The 17,941-nt window shown below is 42.5% G+C and overlaps 1 protein-coding gene across 4 annotated transcripts in view; it reads left to right on the top strand.

Annotated features, from left to right (window-relative positions):
* Positions 1-17,941, top strand: part of LOC123750822 (organic cation transporter protein) — a 233,852-nt gene that overhangs the window by 98,804 nt on the left and 117,107 nt on the right. For all 4 annotated transcript variants that reach the window (XM_069333457.1, XM_069333474.1, XM_069333467.1 and 1 more), the window contains exon 3: positions 14,964-15,057. In XM_069333457.1, coding sequence (XP_069189558.1) covers positions 14,964-15,057 — 94 coding nt within the window. The remainder of the gene's footprint in view (positions 1-14,963; positions 15,058-17,941) is intronic.

The raw sequence follows: 17,941 nt of genomic DNA on the forward strand, positions 1-17,941 counted from the left end.
TGAAACATACACATATATATATATATATATATATATATATATTATATATATATATATATATATATATATATATATATATATATATATATATATATATATATATATATGTATAAATACACACACACACACACACACACACACACACCAGCTGTACCCGGCCACACGTTGTTGTGAAAGCATGTGCGTTGCTGAGCCACAGCAACCTTCCCCGTTCCCTCGTCCTCCCCACCATTCCCCCCCCCCCCTTCCCCTGGCCCTGCCCACCATCTCCTACTCCCTCGCCCCCTCGCCCTCCCTACCATTTCCTCTCCCCCATCCCCTAGTCCTCCCCACAATTAGCCCTTCCCTGTCTCGTCGTCCTCCCCACCATCCCCCTCTCTCGTCCCCTCGTCCTCCCCCACTCCCTCGTCCGATGCATTCCCAAATGATCTGATGTTCCCATCAGAGAATTGGGAATATCAAATAATTTGATATTCTCATCACTGAAATATAAGTGTTACGGCCACTATGGGTCGCAACCGGGTTCTTTGCTGGAGGAACCAAAGTACTAGTATATAACCCCAAGTCGGTAGTGGCTTTCAAGGAGTGAGCTTCGTAATGCAAGTAAAACACAAAGGGGGAGTGGAAAGGAATACGACACCTCATCAATTATCAATATATTCACATATCACTTTCCCATCACCTTAAATAGAATCGTAAATGAAATTTTACTACACTGACATATACACATGTGTCGCTCTCATAGGACACTAAGCGCTCCTCGATGCTCATACAATGCAGCCTTGTCAACTTCCGTGTTTCCTCAACACAGTACCGTCCTCAACCAGTACTGAGAAACACCAACGAGTCTACCCTAGCCATGGGCCAGCCTATACACAGCCTCCCTAGGTGCTCCTTGTGAACGCCCACAATCACTCTCCAGCCTGGTGCTGGCAGAGAACATCAGCCTCGCGCTGCTCGGCCTCAACACAACAAATACAAGGGTAGCGAATCCCTGACAGGAGCTTCTTGCAACTAGCTAGTTACACTCCCCCATAGCACCTCACTGCCGGTCGTTTCCTCCAGCCAGTCCCGGGATACGCCAAATTCTGTCACTGCCACTTAACTGACAGACAGCAGATCATAAGTTCCTCAGTTCCTCTTCGGCGGCGGCAGCTCACTGCTCACGTAAAGCAGAATGGAGAAGAGGTATAATAGGCTGCCTGGGGTAGACTGCTTGTCTTCGTACCACCACAGCCCTACATCGCCTCTGTGGATACAGACACGTCATCAGTATACTGGCCAGTACTTGGGACACTAGGAAATACCACTTACGGACTCTGACATTAACATACAACTCCTCCAACAATAGATGGCGCTGATTTTCTAGGCGCCACCTCACCAGAGGTCAGCAACAGCAACTCTTCGGGCTGACCAGGGCTGGAATCTAGGGTTTCTTGCAGGTATCATACTGCCACCACCAGATGGTGTCGTCCATTTAGTAGGGGTTTAGGAAGCAGACTCACAGATGGCGTTGACGTTGCTACTCCATATTCCGACGATGGAGTCGGGTTCGTAAAAATAAGAAAAACTGTTAAAAAAAACTAAATAAAAACAGTTAAAAAAAAAATAAGCTATACTTACGAAATGAACGTTACGGTAAACAACACAGCTCAATTCCAACGCAGTGTCACACAAAATAATTAAATCAAAATGAAAATAAATTGAAATCTATGAAATTAAATTTGTCAATGCAATCAGAAACATTGAGATGGAATTCGTGACATATTTAGTATAGCATGCATGTTGCTATTATGTGCAACAGATGGCGCTGTTTTTCAAAAAAAGCATGTTTTTACCTGTCTGAGAGGTGGCATCTATGTAGTAGGTATATAAAAAGACGCACCTATTCGAATGCAACGTTGTGTCAAAATTCCAAAGCAATCGGTGAAGAACTTTCGAAAATTACAGTGTGTGTTGCTCTTACGTCCAACAGATGGCACTGTTTTTTTTTTTAAAAACGCGTGTTTTTTCCTGTCACAGGTGAGGCATGTATATAGTAGATATATAAAAAGACGCACTTACGTAGATTTGCGGTTGAGGTGAGATACATTGTCCTTAATGAGGTAATGGGATATTAATAAGGTAATAGTGAGATAAATGTGTATCAGTGAGCCTACTCAAATCTTTTAATATATGCAGAGAGAAAATTGGCCCAAAAAATGTATTATGTGCACTATTTTTTTCTGGGTTCGAAAATATTTTCAAGACTGAAAGTTTTTGATATACATTTATTGTTTTATTACTAAAATTCTGTTGGAAAACATTTAGTTAAAAACAGTCTTCGTAGTGATTATTGTGTCTTTACAAAATTCCAGTGGATTCCACTGGAATCTAAACTTTCAGCTACAATTTCTCAATTTGTAAAGCAACCGACTGTATCTTTCTGACAGTCGTAATGTAAATTTCTGACTGTATCGTTGCTCAACATCTGTGAGAGAACGGCTGGCGTAGGCAATTACTACTCTGGAATCCGGTTGACCAGGTTTGTGTTGGGCTAAAACAGCACCTAAACCACCTACAGTTTTCTCCAGTTGTTGGCTATTTTATTGAGTTATGTGGCTTTATGTAAGGTATTATCCAGATGTAATGCTGCTTTACTTCTTGATAAGTCGGCAGAATAAGTTCATTCACCTCTTTTGGTGCACCAAACCCGAGACAATTCAAGACTTTCCCAGGTCCTTATCCGTTATACTGTTCTCAGTATCTACCTTGAGATGAGATGATTTCGGGGCTTATCGTCTCCACGGCCCGGTTGGTCGACCAGGCCTCCTATCTATAACTACACTCAACCTCTGCAATATCGTTAGGAACTTATAACAAAATGCCTTATTACTTGAGAAGATAACGTTCAACTTAATGTAAAACGTTCGAGATTAAATAAAAAAGAACCTTACTATTTGCATGTGTGCAACAGAATGAAGTTCTTACAGCATAAACAACTTAAACGACTGACACATGACACATGACACATGACACTTGACACTTGACACTTGACACTAGCTTCACATAAAGCTCGCACATATTCAGAAGTGATTAAATTCAAGGACTTTGAGGCACCTCAAGACATTTTATTACTTGCAAAATAGTGTACAAGTAGTATGTAAATCTTGAGGCAACATTTACATGTTATGAGCATTAAAGAACCAGGTTGTCCAGGCCTTTTCAAGCCATTCTCATACATGAATGTAATCGGCCAGCCTACATCCTATAGCATAAATTTAACATTAGCCGCCATGCTGCTTCCAAGCATGAAGCCTCGTCACGATCGCTCGACCTGCTACCGAGGCAGGCGTAGCCTCGTCACGATCGCTCGACCTGCTACAGAGGCAGGCGTAGCCTACATTGTTGAGGACCTAGACGTCATCAACGGCGCGATATTATTTCCACTTCTCCCCGTGTTTGGAGGCCGCACTGGGAGCAGAAAAATCACCACCACCACAATATAAGCTGTAAGAGTGATGAGTCGGGCAAGCAAGAGGTGAAGAGTTGCAGTATAAAGTGATATTGTAAGATTAAAAGAGAGGAAGTATATAGCAAAAAAAATTAATCTGGCAGAGGCATGAAGCCAGGAGTGACCTCACATATATTATAGTCATGGGTTCCTATACTCCCGGCGTCTCTTCAACACTCGTCACCTTAAACGTCACCACTGTAACTAGACCAACGCTGCAGTCACTATAACCGTCTCCACTGTAGCTAGACCAACGCTGCAGTCACTATAACCGTCTCCACTGTAGCTAGACCAACGCTACAGTCACTATAACCGTCTCCACTGTAACTAGACCAACGCTGCAGTCACTATAACCGTCTCCACTGTAGCTAGACCAACGCTGCGGTCACTATAACCGTCACCACTGTAGCTAGACCAACGCTGCAGTCACTATAACCGTCTCCACTGTAGCTAGACCAACGCTGCGGTCACTATAACCGTCTCCACTGTAGCTAGACCAACGTTGCGGTCACTATAACCGTCACCACTGTAGCTAGACCAACGCTGCAGTCACTATAACCGTCTCCACTGTAGCTAGACCAACGTTGCGGTCACTATAACCGTCACCACTGTAGCTAGACCAACGCTGCAGTCACTATAACCGTCTCCACTGTAGCTAGACCAACGTTGCGGTCACTATAACCGTCACCACTGTAGCTAGACCAACGCTGCAGTCACTATAACCGTCGCCACTGTAGCTAGACCAACGCTGCAGTCACTATAACCGTCTCCACTGTAGCTAGACCAACGCTGCAGTCACTATAACCGTCACCACTGTAGCTAGACCAACGCTGCAGTCACTATAACCGTCTCCACTGTAGCTAGACCAACGCTGCAGTCACTATAACCGTCTCCACTGTAGCTAGACCAACGCTGCAGTCACTATAACCGTCTCCACTGTAGCTAGACCAACGCTGCGGTCACTATAACCGTCTCCACTGTAGCTAGACCAACGTTGCGGTCACTATAACCGTCACCACTGTAGCTAGACCAACGCTGCAGTCACTATAACCGTCTCCACTGTAGCTAGACGAAAAATAAACAAAAGGGAAAACAGAGATGAAATTTGTATTCATAAAATAGATTGTCTGTTTGAAGTTGGGAATTTGTGATTGGGAGGATGGGAAGGAGAGAGTATGGGAGGTAGGGAGAATGGGAAGGAGGGAGTATGGGAGGGAGGGAGAATGTGAAGGAGAGAGTATGGGAGGTAGGGAGAATGAGAGGGAGGAAGAATGGGAAAAAGTAAATGTGGGAGACTGTGAGGTGGGAAAGGAGAATAGAATAGAGGGAGGGAGAATTGGTGAGAGTGTGAGAGAATGGAGGGAACTGAGATATATACGTAAATATAATAATATATCCATACCTTCAACACAAATAGGGAGGAAATATGATAGTGAAATTAAAGTGACAGAATTAATTGAAGGAGACCATCTGAAGGACCCCATCACTACCAGACGAACTTCATCTGGAGGTCGTCAACAGCTGCCCACTCTTCATCTCTTCATCTGGAGGTCGTCAACAGCTGCCCACTCTTCATCTCTTCATCTGGAGGTCGTCAACAACTACAACAACAGCTGCCCGCTCTTCATCTCTCAGTGACAGTTCTGGGAATTATTAAGCGTCTTATGTATAAATGCAAAATAGCAAGCCAACTATACCTGTTGAAGCTGCTGGAGTATTTAGTGTTGTGAGACGGAGAGCTGAGAGAGGAGTATATATGAGGGGTGGAGAGCATGACACATATACATATTGCTAATAATACTGATAATGAATATCAGGAAGCTGGGGACATTGAAGATAAATATTCCTAACAACATGGAATATGTTAATATCATAAAGGAATTTTATGGTAAAATGAAGAGAAGCTAAGGCATTACCAAAACATGAGGCAGAAAGAAAAATTCTGCCAGAGCCAGATGGAAGCACTTAACAAACAGGAGAAGATTGACCACAAAGGCTTTAGAGGTAATTTAGGAAATAGAACATTACTGTAGGCTAGGCATGTTTCAGAGTGAAAAATATCGACCAATGAAAGGTATATCTTAAAAAAGCAATTCAGTAATTATGTATCAGAAGAAAAAAGAAATTTATACAGGTGGATGCAAGTATTAAAAAATATAATAAAACAGATCAGGAAACAGCACAAACATTTCAAAATAATCAGCATGCCAGCCAACAGAGAATTCATCACAGCAAACTAGTGGGGTTAACCTGTCTGTTGGAGCACCAGTTCAAAGGAATAATCTACTAAAATCAAGTTACATTACACAAGCAACAACATAAACTAACACAAATTACCCCTTCTCCTATTCAATTTGAATATGGAACAGAAGATCACCATCCCTTGGGCCAAACCAAAGTAACCCAGTAAAGATGAGTACCAATACTATACATGAATGCAGATGGAATTATTGTGGATGAATGTGGACAGAATTACAGAGTTGCAAGCAAAAGATGGTGGCAGAAGAATATAGACATATTGCCGCAATAATGGAAACAAAGCTGATAAGCAGGTAATAATTCACAATAATGTGGCTGCAAATTAGACTCCCAGGCGGGTGCTGTAACATGGAGAACGAAGCTAGTAGACACATTAGAAAACAATTGCGGCAATATATTACAGAACTAAACGATGAAGGGAAGAGAAACTCCTGTAGCACTAGGTGTTTACCCAGCTTAACGTTGATGTTGAGTATGTGTAGAATTAGATGCCAATGAAGCAGCAACCTCTACATAAATATAACTGAGTACATAGTTAAGGAAAAGAAAGCTATTAAAATAAGAAACACATTGAGAAAGGCGAGTAAAAATACAAGTCCATTGGGAGTGAGAAATAAGATTATTTATTAATATCTTTATTGACAAAATTAATTACAATTTTGCCTAATCTGAGGATTTCGATTAAGTCTTATTAAAGTGAGGATAATGCTGGTATTCACTGTCACGCAGGACAGAGGGTCATACATAAGACAATAGGTCTAAACTGTAGGCCGAAGCACATATATATCATGGTTACAATCAATGTTTTAATGTATGGATATGTGAAAACAACTTTCTATTGTGCACTGCCACACAAGGGCAGGGATGGGTTCATAAGTGGTGCAGCTTAGAAGTAATATAAATAAAAATTGTTCTTCATTCTTTAAAATAGACAAGCAAAATTTGCATAAATTGTTAGGATGTCGTCCAGAACACTGAGTCAATGAAATAGTTACACAGCTGGTGGTACAATAGGCCAGGTCTAAAATCCTTTACGGTTTCACATTCAACAATATAGTGTTCTAGTGAGTGCATTAAAGGTTTATCACAGAGTTTACAATTTGAGTATTCTGGTAGTGGCTCTGCCTCACTAACCTGCCAGGTATGTCAATAGCCAAGGCGAATTTGCGCAATGGCTACATCACATTGCCTGGTCCGGTTACTGTGCTGACCATACAAATACCTATTATTAGAAAACTTGTCATAACTTTTAATACTGCAGCTTTCAGGTCTCTGGGCAATTCTTGGTTCTTCTAAATCTGAATTAATTTCTTTAATTTGTATGTTTCTAATAATTGCATTAGATAGTCCAAAGTCATAATCAATTTTTTCTTTCCTGCAAGCCTCATTGGCCAATCGAGCTACAAAATCATGTTTTCCAATTCCAACATAGGATGGGATCCACACTAATTTCATACAATAGTTATTATCATAGAAATAAATTAGAAATATAAATTATCAAGAGAAATAAGAGGTCGTAAAAGATGATATGACAAGTAATGTGCTGATGATATGGAACAATTCATTCCACTCAAAAAAAGACGTTTCCATGAAAAGCAACTTGAGCCTTTTGTTCAATAAGAATGGAACGAAGCATTCGTGGAAAAAGCACAGAGAAGAATAGAGAGGTACCAAAAAGAGAGAGACAGATATGATAACATCTATGATATGATAGTTGAGAAACACTGGTGGGTGTTGCTCTACAAGTTGCAAACTCCCAAAATATGAAGGAGCAGACCAGGGGCCAGATTCACAAAGCAGTTACGCAAGCACTTACGAACCTGTATATCTTTCTTAATCTTTGGCGGCTTTGTTCACAGTTATTAAACACTTAATGATCTCCAAACTTTTTATTAAATGTAAACAAAGCTGTCAAAGATTGAGGAAAGACGTACACGTTCGTAAGTACTTGCGTAACTGCTTCGTGAATCTGGCCCCAGGAAGGTAAATCCACAAAAAGTGAGATCACTGATTATTCAGCATCCTCCAGTGACAGAAGGGGAAACTAGACTGAATGCTTGCATAAAGAAAAAGACTCAGCTACACTTGGACTGCTGTGCCTGTACAAGGCTGAGACAGTAGAAGTTTACAGATTGAGGTCATATGCAACCGCAATGAGACGACACAAAGGATTCTGATGAGACGAAGAGGCAACTCGAGCGATATTGAGAACTATAGAAAAACGTACCTTGAATAAGGATAATAAGAACAAAAAATAATCTCTATTTCATCCACGAATAAGGATGACATAAAGATAAAGAGAACAGGGCTGGGAAAGAGTAAGAAGGAGGGAGGAAGAAGTTGGAGGTGTGGAAAACCAGAGAAGAGAACAACATGGGAAAGAATCCTACACCACTTCCCAGCAGCCTAAGGAGCCACCAGTCCAGAGTAACGGCATAAGAAGGAGGCAGATGTCTGATTGACTACAACAAGAACACTCAGGAACGCACACAGTTACGACCAGTAACCAGTGTTAACAACAAGACAGTCACTCAGACTCCGCACCTGTATCCTTCCCCCAGCCAAATCTAGCAACTTCCCAAAACCCCATCTGCTATTCCACCTACCCCCCCCCCTCTCTCTCCCACATTCAATTTCTATTATCTCTGTACCTCTTTGATTCTGTATCCACTGCCTACTATCAAACCAACAAGCCCCCCATCCCTTCCCATTACCAATTACCTCACTAAACACCGCTACTTCACTGCCCTCTGCTCCCAGGCTTTCTTCTCCAACACCTTCCATATTTTATGCACCAGAACCAGCTCAGTATCCCACCTCTGGGCCTGGAAGATGACCTCTGTGAAATATTATGATGGTCAGTATTGGGTCAGCCAAAGTAGTGAGATATGTGACGAGAACCGTCCCCTGCCCGAGGAGAACCTTAAGGATCGAACTCGGTCCTAGTCAAAATTGGGTGTGGGAGTCCGTAGATTGGGACGGGGTGCGTCAGGGAGGACATTGTGGGTCACAGAGGGTAAAATGTATGGGGACGGGTACCGCCAGGGAGGACGTTGTGGGTCATGTGGGGGAAAGAGAGCGAGGAGAAAACGAACGGGATCCCAAAACACGCGGACGTGATCCCAAAACGCGCGGACGGGATGCAAAAGGGGAGTCCATAGATTGGGACGGGATGTGTCAAGGGGGACGTTGTGGGCCATGTAAGTAGAATGTGTGTGTAGGGGTAAGAGGGGTAGGGTGGGATAAGTAATGAGGGAGGTATACATCAACAAGTTGATAGTGTGAGAGAGGGAGGGAGGAGGGGGGATGCTCCCACATGGTGTGGGATGGGTTGTGGCATGTGGGACGTTGTGGGTCATGTAGGCTAAAAGTGTAAGTATAGGAACAGGTGTGGTGAACAGATGAGCAATCGTAGTAGATGAATATGTATGAGTATGTGCAGTAGAGTTAATTGTGTGTAGATAAATAGTTAAATAACAGTATGTAGGATATGTTGAGGAGGTGTAGAGGGGGGGGGGCCAACCCCTGACAGGGTAGGAGACCGAGCTTTAAAGATGGGTGGTTAGGGGTAGGGCACGTGAAGGAGGATAAGGGGAGAGGGGAATGGAGGGGAGCAGGCGGTAGCTTTGTCTGATAGTGGGGTCTTATTCTTTTTTTTTACACACTGTCTGTTTTATTTAGGAGAAAAAAAGTATAACTTTCTCACCCAATTCTGTTTGTGTCGTTGGTGTTCAATGTCGGCGATTAGTTTTCACTTCAGACAGGACTGTGTTCGTGGTAGAGCGTCTCAGCAGCAAATGGTGTGTGTCAATGACCCGAAAATAGTTTTTTTTTCTGTAAAGAGTGTGGGTGAGTGTCTCCCCTCATTCCCAGACCTTGCTTCCAGAGCGGTACATACTCAGCACCATCACATGACCACACGCCCACATGTGCCCACATAGACATGAGGTTCTCACCACATGCCAGCAGACTACATAGGAGCCGTGAACTGTACTAGGAGCGGTGTACCTCCTCCATGTCGCCAGCCCCGGTGTGTGGTCTTTGACGCCCCGCGCATGAGTGGACTGTGTTTGCGTTAAGGAGGTGGTGTCATATATTGCACCCTCCCCCCTCCGCTCACCCCCCCTCCGCTCACCCCCCCCCCCTCCGCTCACCCCCCCTCCCATGCAGGTAACAGTCGTCATCAATAACTTGACAATTCCACACTTCACATTTCCTCAGTCCACATTAAACGAGGGAAAAAGTAAACACATTATATAAATTTATTCTTTTATTTAACACTTAAGCGATTTACAACGATAATATTAATAATAATATCATGGGCATGTATCAGCCTGTGGTCTTGTATGTCTTTCACCAGACAATAAATTGTTAAAGGCGTAAACCCTTTATATATAATTTGGCCGAGGAGGAAGGCTTCGGGGCGGCGGGTAACCTCTTGGGAGCTTGACACATAACTGGACTAAATGAGACGTTACCACACACCATACCCAGCAGATCCCCCACCCCATACACCTATCACTCAAGTCTGCTTACATCTTCCCCTCCGAGGTTGAGGGGGGCTTACACGCATGTCTCTATATTCCCAACAAATAACGACTATAGCCTGAGGTATAGATCTTATAATTTTGCTTTCACTCTGAGTAACGAGCCTCATCGCTTACCAGTCTTCAGTTTTCTTCTATCTAATCAAACTACTGCTCCGCATTTAGCATCACTCAGTAAACTCAGTCAAAGTCAGTAGGTAAGCGTTTACTGAATGTGGGAAACACAACTTCTAGAGCCAGCAGCACTGGGAGACTTGCGGGTAAGTGTTTCCACTACTGAATGAATATATGTCATTTTTAGATCAAACCCTGGGAGCTTCGCCATTACACACATCTGGGCTGGAGGTTTGAGGTGTACTGAGATGGGGGGAGGTATTGGGGATGATCATGCCCCAATCTACCAGTCTTCAATTTTTTTCTTTCTATCAAATCAAATCAGTGGCAGGATCACTCAGTAAACTCAGTCAAGGTCAGTATGTAAGCATTTACTGAATGAGGGAAACATTTTCTTTTACATCTTAAAAGGTGTCTACCAGTCTTCAAATTTTTCTTTCTATCAAATCAAATCATTAGCAGCATCACTCAGTAAACTCAGTCAAAGTCAGTAAGTAAGCGTTTACTGAACGAGGGAAACATTTTACATCTTAAAAGATGTCTACCAGTCTTAAATTTTTTCCGACTTGATGAAATAGCTTCTACCAGCACTCAGTAACTTAGTAAAGGCAGTCAGTCAGTCAAACAGCAACAGTGAACTGAAGACTCTAATATGCTATCCCATCTTAAATTAAATTAAATTCTACTATCATCAACCCTGTATTGAGTGGCTCAGGCATTCAGTTTACAACTCAATAAATGCATACTTTACTTAGAAATCACTTCATGTGAGCTCATTTTTAGGTTAAAGTTTTTCCATCGTAAAATAAAATACTTCTATCATCGACATTGTATTGGGTGGCTCTGACATTCAGTTTACAACTCAGTAAGTATTTACTGAATGTGGAAGTCGTTTCATGTGTGCTAATTTGTTTACCTTAAAGTTTCCTCATCTTAAAATATTACTATCATCAACCATGTATTGGGTGTCTCAGACATTCAGTTAACAACTCAGTAATTGTTTACTGAACGTGGGAATCACTTCATGTGTTGTCATTTAGTTTATTTTAAAGTTTTCCCATCTTAAAATATTACTATCATCATCATCAACCATGTATTGGGTGCCTTAGACATTCACTTTACAACTCAGTAAGTGTTTACTGAAGGTGCGAATCACTTCGCGTGTGGTCATTTTAGTTTAGTTTAAAGTTTCTCCATCTTAAATTATATACTACTATCATCAACTTTGTATTGGGTGACCCAGGCATTCAGTTTACAACTCAGTAAGTGTTTACTGAACATAGAAATCACTTCACGCGAGCTCATTTTTGGTTTAAAGTTTTTCTATTGTAAAATAAAATACTATTACTATCATCAACCTTGTATTGGGTGGCTCAGTACAACTCAGTAAGTGTTTACTGAATGTGGAAATCGCTTCATGTGTGATCATTTAGTTTAGTTTAAAGTTTCCCCATCTTAAAATTTTAGTATCATCAACCATGTATTGGCTGAATTAGACATTCAGTTTACAACTCAGTAAGTGTTTACTGACCGTGGGAATCACTTCGTGTGGGCTCATTTCTGATTAGTTTAAAGTTTTTCCATCTTAAATTAAATATTACTATCATTAACCCTGTATTGGGGTCTCAGGCATTCACTTAACCGCTCAGTAAGTGTTTACTGAACGTCGAAATCATTTCATGTGTGCTTATTTTTAGTTGAACCAATCTCCACTCCAAACCGGACCAGAGATTCTCACCACTGAGAACCTCCATTCCCCTCTCCCCTTATCCTCCTTCACGTGCCCTACCCCTAACCACCCATCTTTAAAGCTCGGTCTCCTACCCTGTCAGGGGTAGGGGGGCCCTCTACACCTCCTCAACATATCCTACATACTGTTATTTAACTATATATCTACACACGATTAACTCTACGGCACATACTCATACATATTCATCTACTACTATTGCTTACCTGTTCACCACACCTGTTCCTATACTTACACTTTCACCCTACATGACCCACAACGTCCCACATGCCGCAACCCATCCCACACCATGTGGGAGCATCCCCCCTCCTCCCTCTCTCTCTCACATTATCAACTTGTTGATGTATACCTCCCTCATTACTTATCCCACCCTACCCCTCGTACCCCTACACACACATTCTACCTACATGACCCACAACGTCCCCCCTGATGCACCCCGTCCCCATCTACGGACTTCCCTTTTGCATCACGTCCGCGCATTTTGGGATCACGTCCGCGCATTTTCGGATCCCGTTCGTTTTCTGATCACTCTCTTACCCCAACATGACCCATAACGTCCTCCCTGACGGTACCCGTCCCCATACATTTTACCCTCTGTGACCCACAACGTCCCCGCTGATGCACCCCGTCCCATTCTACGGACTCCCACACTCAATTTTGACTAGGGCCGAGTTCGATCCTTGAGGTTCTCTTTGTGGAGGGGACGGTTCTAGTCACATATCTCACTACTAGCCAACCATGGAAAGTCAACCATAAAGACGTATCTACCAACTATATCATGCCTTACTGTCAATTCATGGCATAAATTGCCAAACTGAGAAAGAAACCTGAGTATTGAAAGTTGTACCATGAGATCATTTCTCAACATCTATTGACCAGCACTTACCTTGCATCCACCCCTCATTTGTTGTTCAGTGTCGATCTATCCTCTCTATGTGGGGGGGAGGGTAGGTGTGAGGGAGTGCATGGGGGGGAGGTGTGAGGGAGTGCATGGGGGGAGGTGTGAGGGAGTGCATGGGGGGAGGTGTGAGGGAGTGCATGGGGACTGAGGGTGGCGTATAAACACCAGTATAGAACGGGTTTAAACAATAATTATTTCCGAATGTTGGAGTAAGGAAGCCATTTAGCCTCAGTAAGGTTTCACTAGGACCTCGACTAACCTTCCTCATGATGGAACCCACAGCAGTCGCCTCTCAGGAACTATGTATTGCTTGGTAAAAATAGGTATTAGGTGCAGGAAACGTGCCCAAATGTCGCGCCTTGCCCAGGAAACGAATTTGGGTCCAGTTGATTGTGAGCTATTGACAGGTATTTTGGAAAATAGAAGGAAGAGGTGGAGGAGGAGACAGGTGGGCGTGAGGTTCAGGGGCTTGAGATTGGGGTGAGGTTTAGACACTGGGGATTGGGGGTTGTTATGCCATGCTGTCAAACAAGGCTCGTGGAATACAACTTTCCCTCAGAAATCAGTGAACCGCCTGGCCTCAAATGTGTAAGTTATAAATGTCTAGGATTGAGTGAAAGTCTAAATAAAATCCACCAGTTTACTGGGGCGAACTTATCTACATGAAACAGCTTATTTACAAAATATATATACATACCCACAACCAAGTAACAATCAAGTGAGTAAACACAAGGAACAAATCACAGCAGCTAGATGTCACTAAGCAAAGATAACATAATAACATGGGAATACTAGACAGCTTAAGACTGGCTGCTAAGTCATAGACATGGTGGGTGGTAACGTTACATAACCAGTGGGGGGGGGGGTAATGTCGCAGCATGAACATTAATTAACACAAGTCAGTGAACTATCACTTTGTCTTCAGAAAAACTAAGTCCCAACTGAATTGGCAAATGGCAAAGTCAATTAATCGACTTCAAAAGTCAGAGTTCACAATCACTGAAAAATGTGTCAGCAATCTCCACTCAAAAGTTAAAATTCACAAACCTTGAATTTTGAATAAATCATGAATCTCCTCTACAGAGTTTAAGTCCACACAGGCATCAAAATATGACAGAGTCCCAAAACGGATCTACTATTATGTCACTTCAACATAGGAGTTACAATTTGAGAATTAGTGACAACACGTATTTAACTCTGTTCCACATAACTTTTCTTACTGGTACGAAGACAATAGATATGACAGATATCCCAAATATACTATTACTCAGACAGAGCACACACACACACAACGTATGACCCTTACAGAAACCCAGAGACCAGTGAAGATTGTTCTCTCGCCGTCTCCACAGGTCAGCTAAACAATACCAACCTAAATGTATATGTTTAATAGTCTCCGGGTAATGAAAAGAAAACATAAAATATACATAAGTAAATTACAAAACTCGGGAACATATGCAGATGTTCAACTACAAAAAATAATAACTTTACATATACATATACAACAGAAACTAGAGTCAACAACTACCGCACAAGTTGGCTGATCAAAGAACACACGAACACGCACACACTCATTCAGACACAGGTGGGGCAGGGAAGGGGGGGGGGGGAAGTATTTATTGAAATATGACGAAAAATGTAATAAAATATAAAAATGCTGTAAAACATCTGGAGGATAAAGAGGTTCGCGGCCGCCACCAGCTTCGTGAACTGAATAGTCAACTTTACAAGGTTCTCTGAGCTTTATAACGCCGGGGGTTGCCTTCCAACACAACCTGGGCGCCGGGTCATCTAAACTCTAAAATGATTAAGTTTTCTCCCAAAATAAACAAGTAAATAACAATGCAAAACAGACTAAACACTGCTAGTGTGTTAAGATATTCTTTCTTGTGTGTTTTGCAGTGTTCCTGTGTGCCAGTCCTGACCACTGGTGCCAGGTGCCAGGCCTGGAGGGTGTCAACACCACCCTTGACCTCCGCAACATCTCTATCCCATGGTTGGTAAACTCTGCGCTTTGTACACACTCCCCTGTTTACCTTAGTACCTTGCACCCTCCCCCCCCCCAACCACACACACATACACACATTTTCTTGGACTGTCAGAAAGCCTTTGACACAGTACTTCACAAAAGGCTGTTACAGAAGTTGTTGCTACAGGCAGGAGTAAAATGTAAGAAGCTCCAGTGGACAAGGGAGTATCTAAGCAACAGGAAACAGCGAGCAACTGTGAGGGAAAGAGACATCTCAGTGGCGAGATGTCACCAGCGGGGTTCCACAGGGCTCAGTACTTGGACCCATCCTGTTTCTAATATAATTAAACGACCTTCCAGAGGGTATAGACTCATTCCTCTCAATATTTGCTGATGATGCAAAAATTATGAGAAGAATCAAGACAGATGAAGATAAACAAAGACTACAGAACGACCTGGAAAACTGGAGGAATGGTCTAGAAAATGGGTACTAAAGTTCAATTCAGGAAAGTGTAAAGTAATGAAATTAGGCGAAGGGAACAGGAAGTTGAACACATGGTACCATCTGGGAGGTGATATCCTGCAAGAGTCAAATAGAGAGAAAGATCTGGGGGTTGATATCACACTGAACCTGTCTCCAGAGGCCCACATCAAAAGAATATCATCAGCGGCATATGCTAGACTGGCCAACATAAGAACTGCCTTTAGAAACATGTGTAAGGAATCGTTCAGGATCTTGTTTTCTACTTATGTAAGACCAATCCTGGAGTATGCAGCTTCAGCCTGGAGTCCATACCTAGTTAAACACAAGACAAAGTTAGAGAAGATTCAGAGGTATGCCATTAGACTTATCCCGGAACTGAGAGGTATGAGCTACGAGGAAAGGCTAAGGGAGCTGAACCTCACATCCCTGGAAAACAGAAGAGTAAGGGGAGACATGATAAGCACCTACAAAATTTTCAGGGGAATTGACAGGGTGGACAAAGACAAACTCTTCAGCACGGGTGGGACACGAACAAGGGGACACAGGTGGAAACTTAGTTCCCAAATGAGCCACAGAGATATTTGAAAGAATTTTTTCAGTGTCAGAGTAGTTAAGAAATTGAAAGCATTAAGTAGTGATGTGGTGGAGGCTGACTCCATACACAGTTTCAGATGTAGATATGATAGAGCCCAGTAGGCTCAAGAATCTGTACATCAGTTGATTGACAGTTGAGAGGCGGGACCAAAAAGAGCCAGAGCTCAATCCCCGCAAGCCCAACTAGGTGAGTATAACTAGGTGAGTACACACATAATTAAGTAATTTATAAGAAGGATCATTCAAAACGAGCGACCTCTGATCATTCAGGGACTAACGGATATAAGAGAAACAAAGACTGACTGCCCAAATGCATCTGAAGAGAGACACCACTGGTGATGTCTTGACGGCTGCATTTCGAAAGGTTGAGAGATATTTAGTGAAGTGAACAGGTTAGGTTAGGTTAGGTTAGGTTAGGTTAGGTTAGGTTAGGTTAGGTTAGGTTAGGTTAGGGTCATTGACTGTTGCAGATGATAACCGGAAAATTGAACTACAAATGCTGGCATTTACAAATGAAGCCGCTCCAAGAACCCTGATGAACTGTGAAAGATATCTCACTGCAATAAAGTAACTTAAAATGGCTTACTTGGAGAACGATATTTATAGGAAATAAAGATGAAGATACAATAACGAAGGGGCAGGTCATGGAGAGGGATGAAGAAAGAAGATTGGACAGTTGTCCGGGAGAAGACAGACGCAGACAGAGACAAGAAGTACTTACAACCCCCAGTAATTGCGAGAGCATCAACCTCATAGAAGCGAAATATTACAAAGATAAACGAACATTAGTATAACGAAAAAGCCTCAGTATAATCTCTTAACATCACATAGATATACTCAGCTGCCACAACTGACACGAAACACAAAACCAGAGCACCACCTTTAGAACATTCCCAAGACAAAACATGTCAGAAATCCCATCCCAGTAACCCTAATGCATCCCCAATATCAAATGCCGTCCACCATCAATCAACCAATAGAATCAACCACCAATAGAATATATCGCCATTCCACCCACATACTGCCACCCATTGACCATCTACGGCCCATACTCCGTCCTCCCACATTTCCACTTAGAATTCCATCTCTCGATAACACATATTTTCCTCTCCTAGTTCCATGTCCTCAAATTCCCAATACACCACACTCTCTACTGCATCCCACTACTTCTCAGACATCCACCCATCAGTCTATCTCGCTAACTTTGCACCATCTTTAACCCCGATCTATCAATTCACCTGAATCCATCCCGAACCTCCTCGCTCACCAAAACACAATCCACGTGCAGGACATGATAACAATGAAAAGAAGATCAGGTACACCAATGCTGATGGACTGTCAAATAAAACAGAGAAACTCAAATAGTTGACAATACAAACCCCAATGTGATTGCAATAGTTGAAACTAAATTAAGTGATATGATTTACACTCTTAATTTTCCCAAGAAAATGGCAGGTAATGCAAGGTGACGGACTTCAGACGAGATGAGGAGTGGCACTGCTTGTCTAAAGTAACTGCAGCTTTAAAGGGATTTCATTGGAGGAGGCAAACAAATACAGTACCAGGATTGTATTGTGATATTATTTCACTGGAAAGTGACAACGTGTTCATGGCTGATCTACAACCCATAAGAGAATTACAGAAGACCAATGTATTGATTAAAATTACACACAGAAATCACAATAGCGTGATGCATCAATGAACAAATCCACAAGGGCCGTGACGAGGATTCGAACCTACGTCCGAGATCATCCTTAGTGCATGGGGGAGTTGTGTAAAACCCTGGTTTGTGTCTCGGAGAGGCTGCAGGATCTAAGTAAGTCCAGTAGAACT

Source organism: Procambarus clarkii, chromosome 4, assembly GCF_040958095.1.
Source record: "Procambarus clarkii isolate CNS0578487 chromosome 4, FALCON_Pclarkii_2.0, whole genome shotgun sequence".
Classification (NCBI taxonomy): domain Eukaryota; kingdom Metazoa; phylum Arthropoda; class Malacostraca; order Decapoda; family Cambaridae; genus Procambarus; species Procambarus clarkii.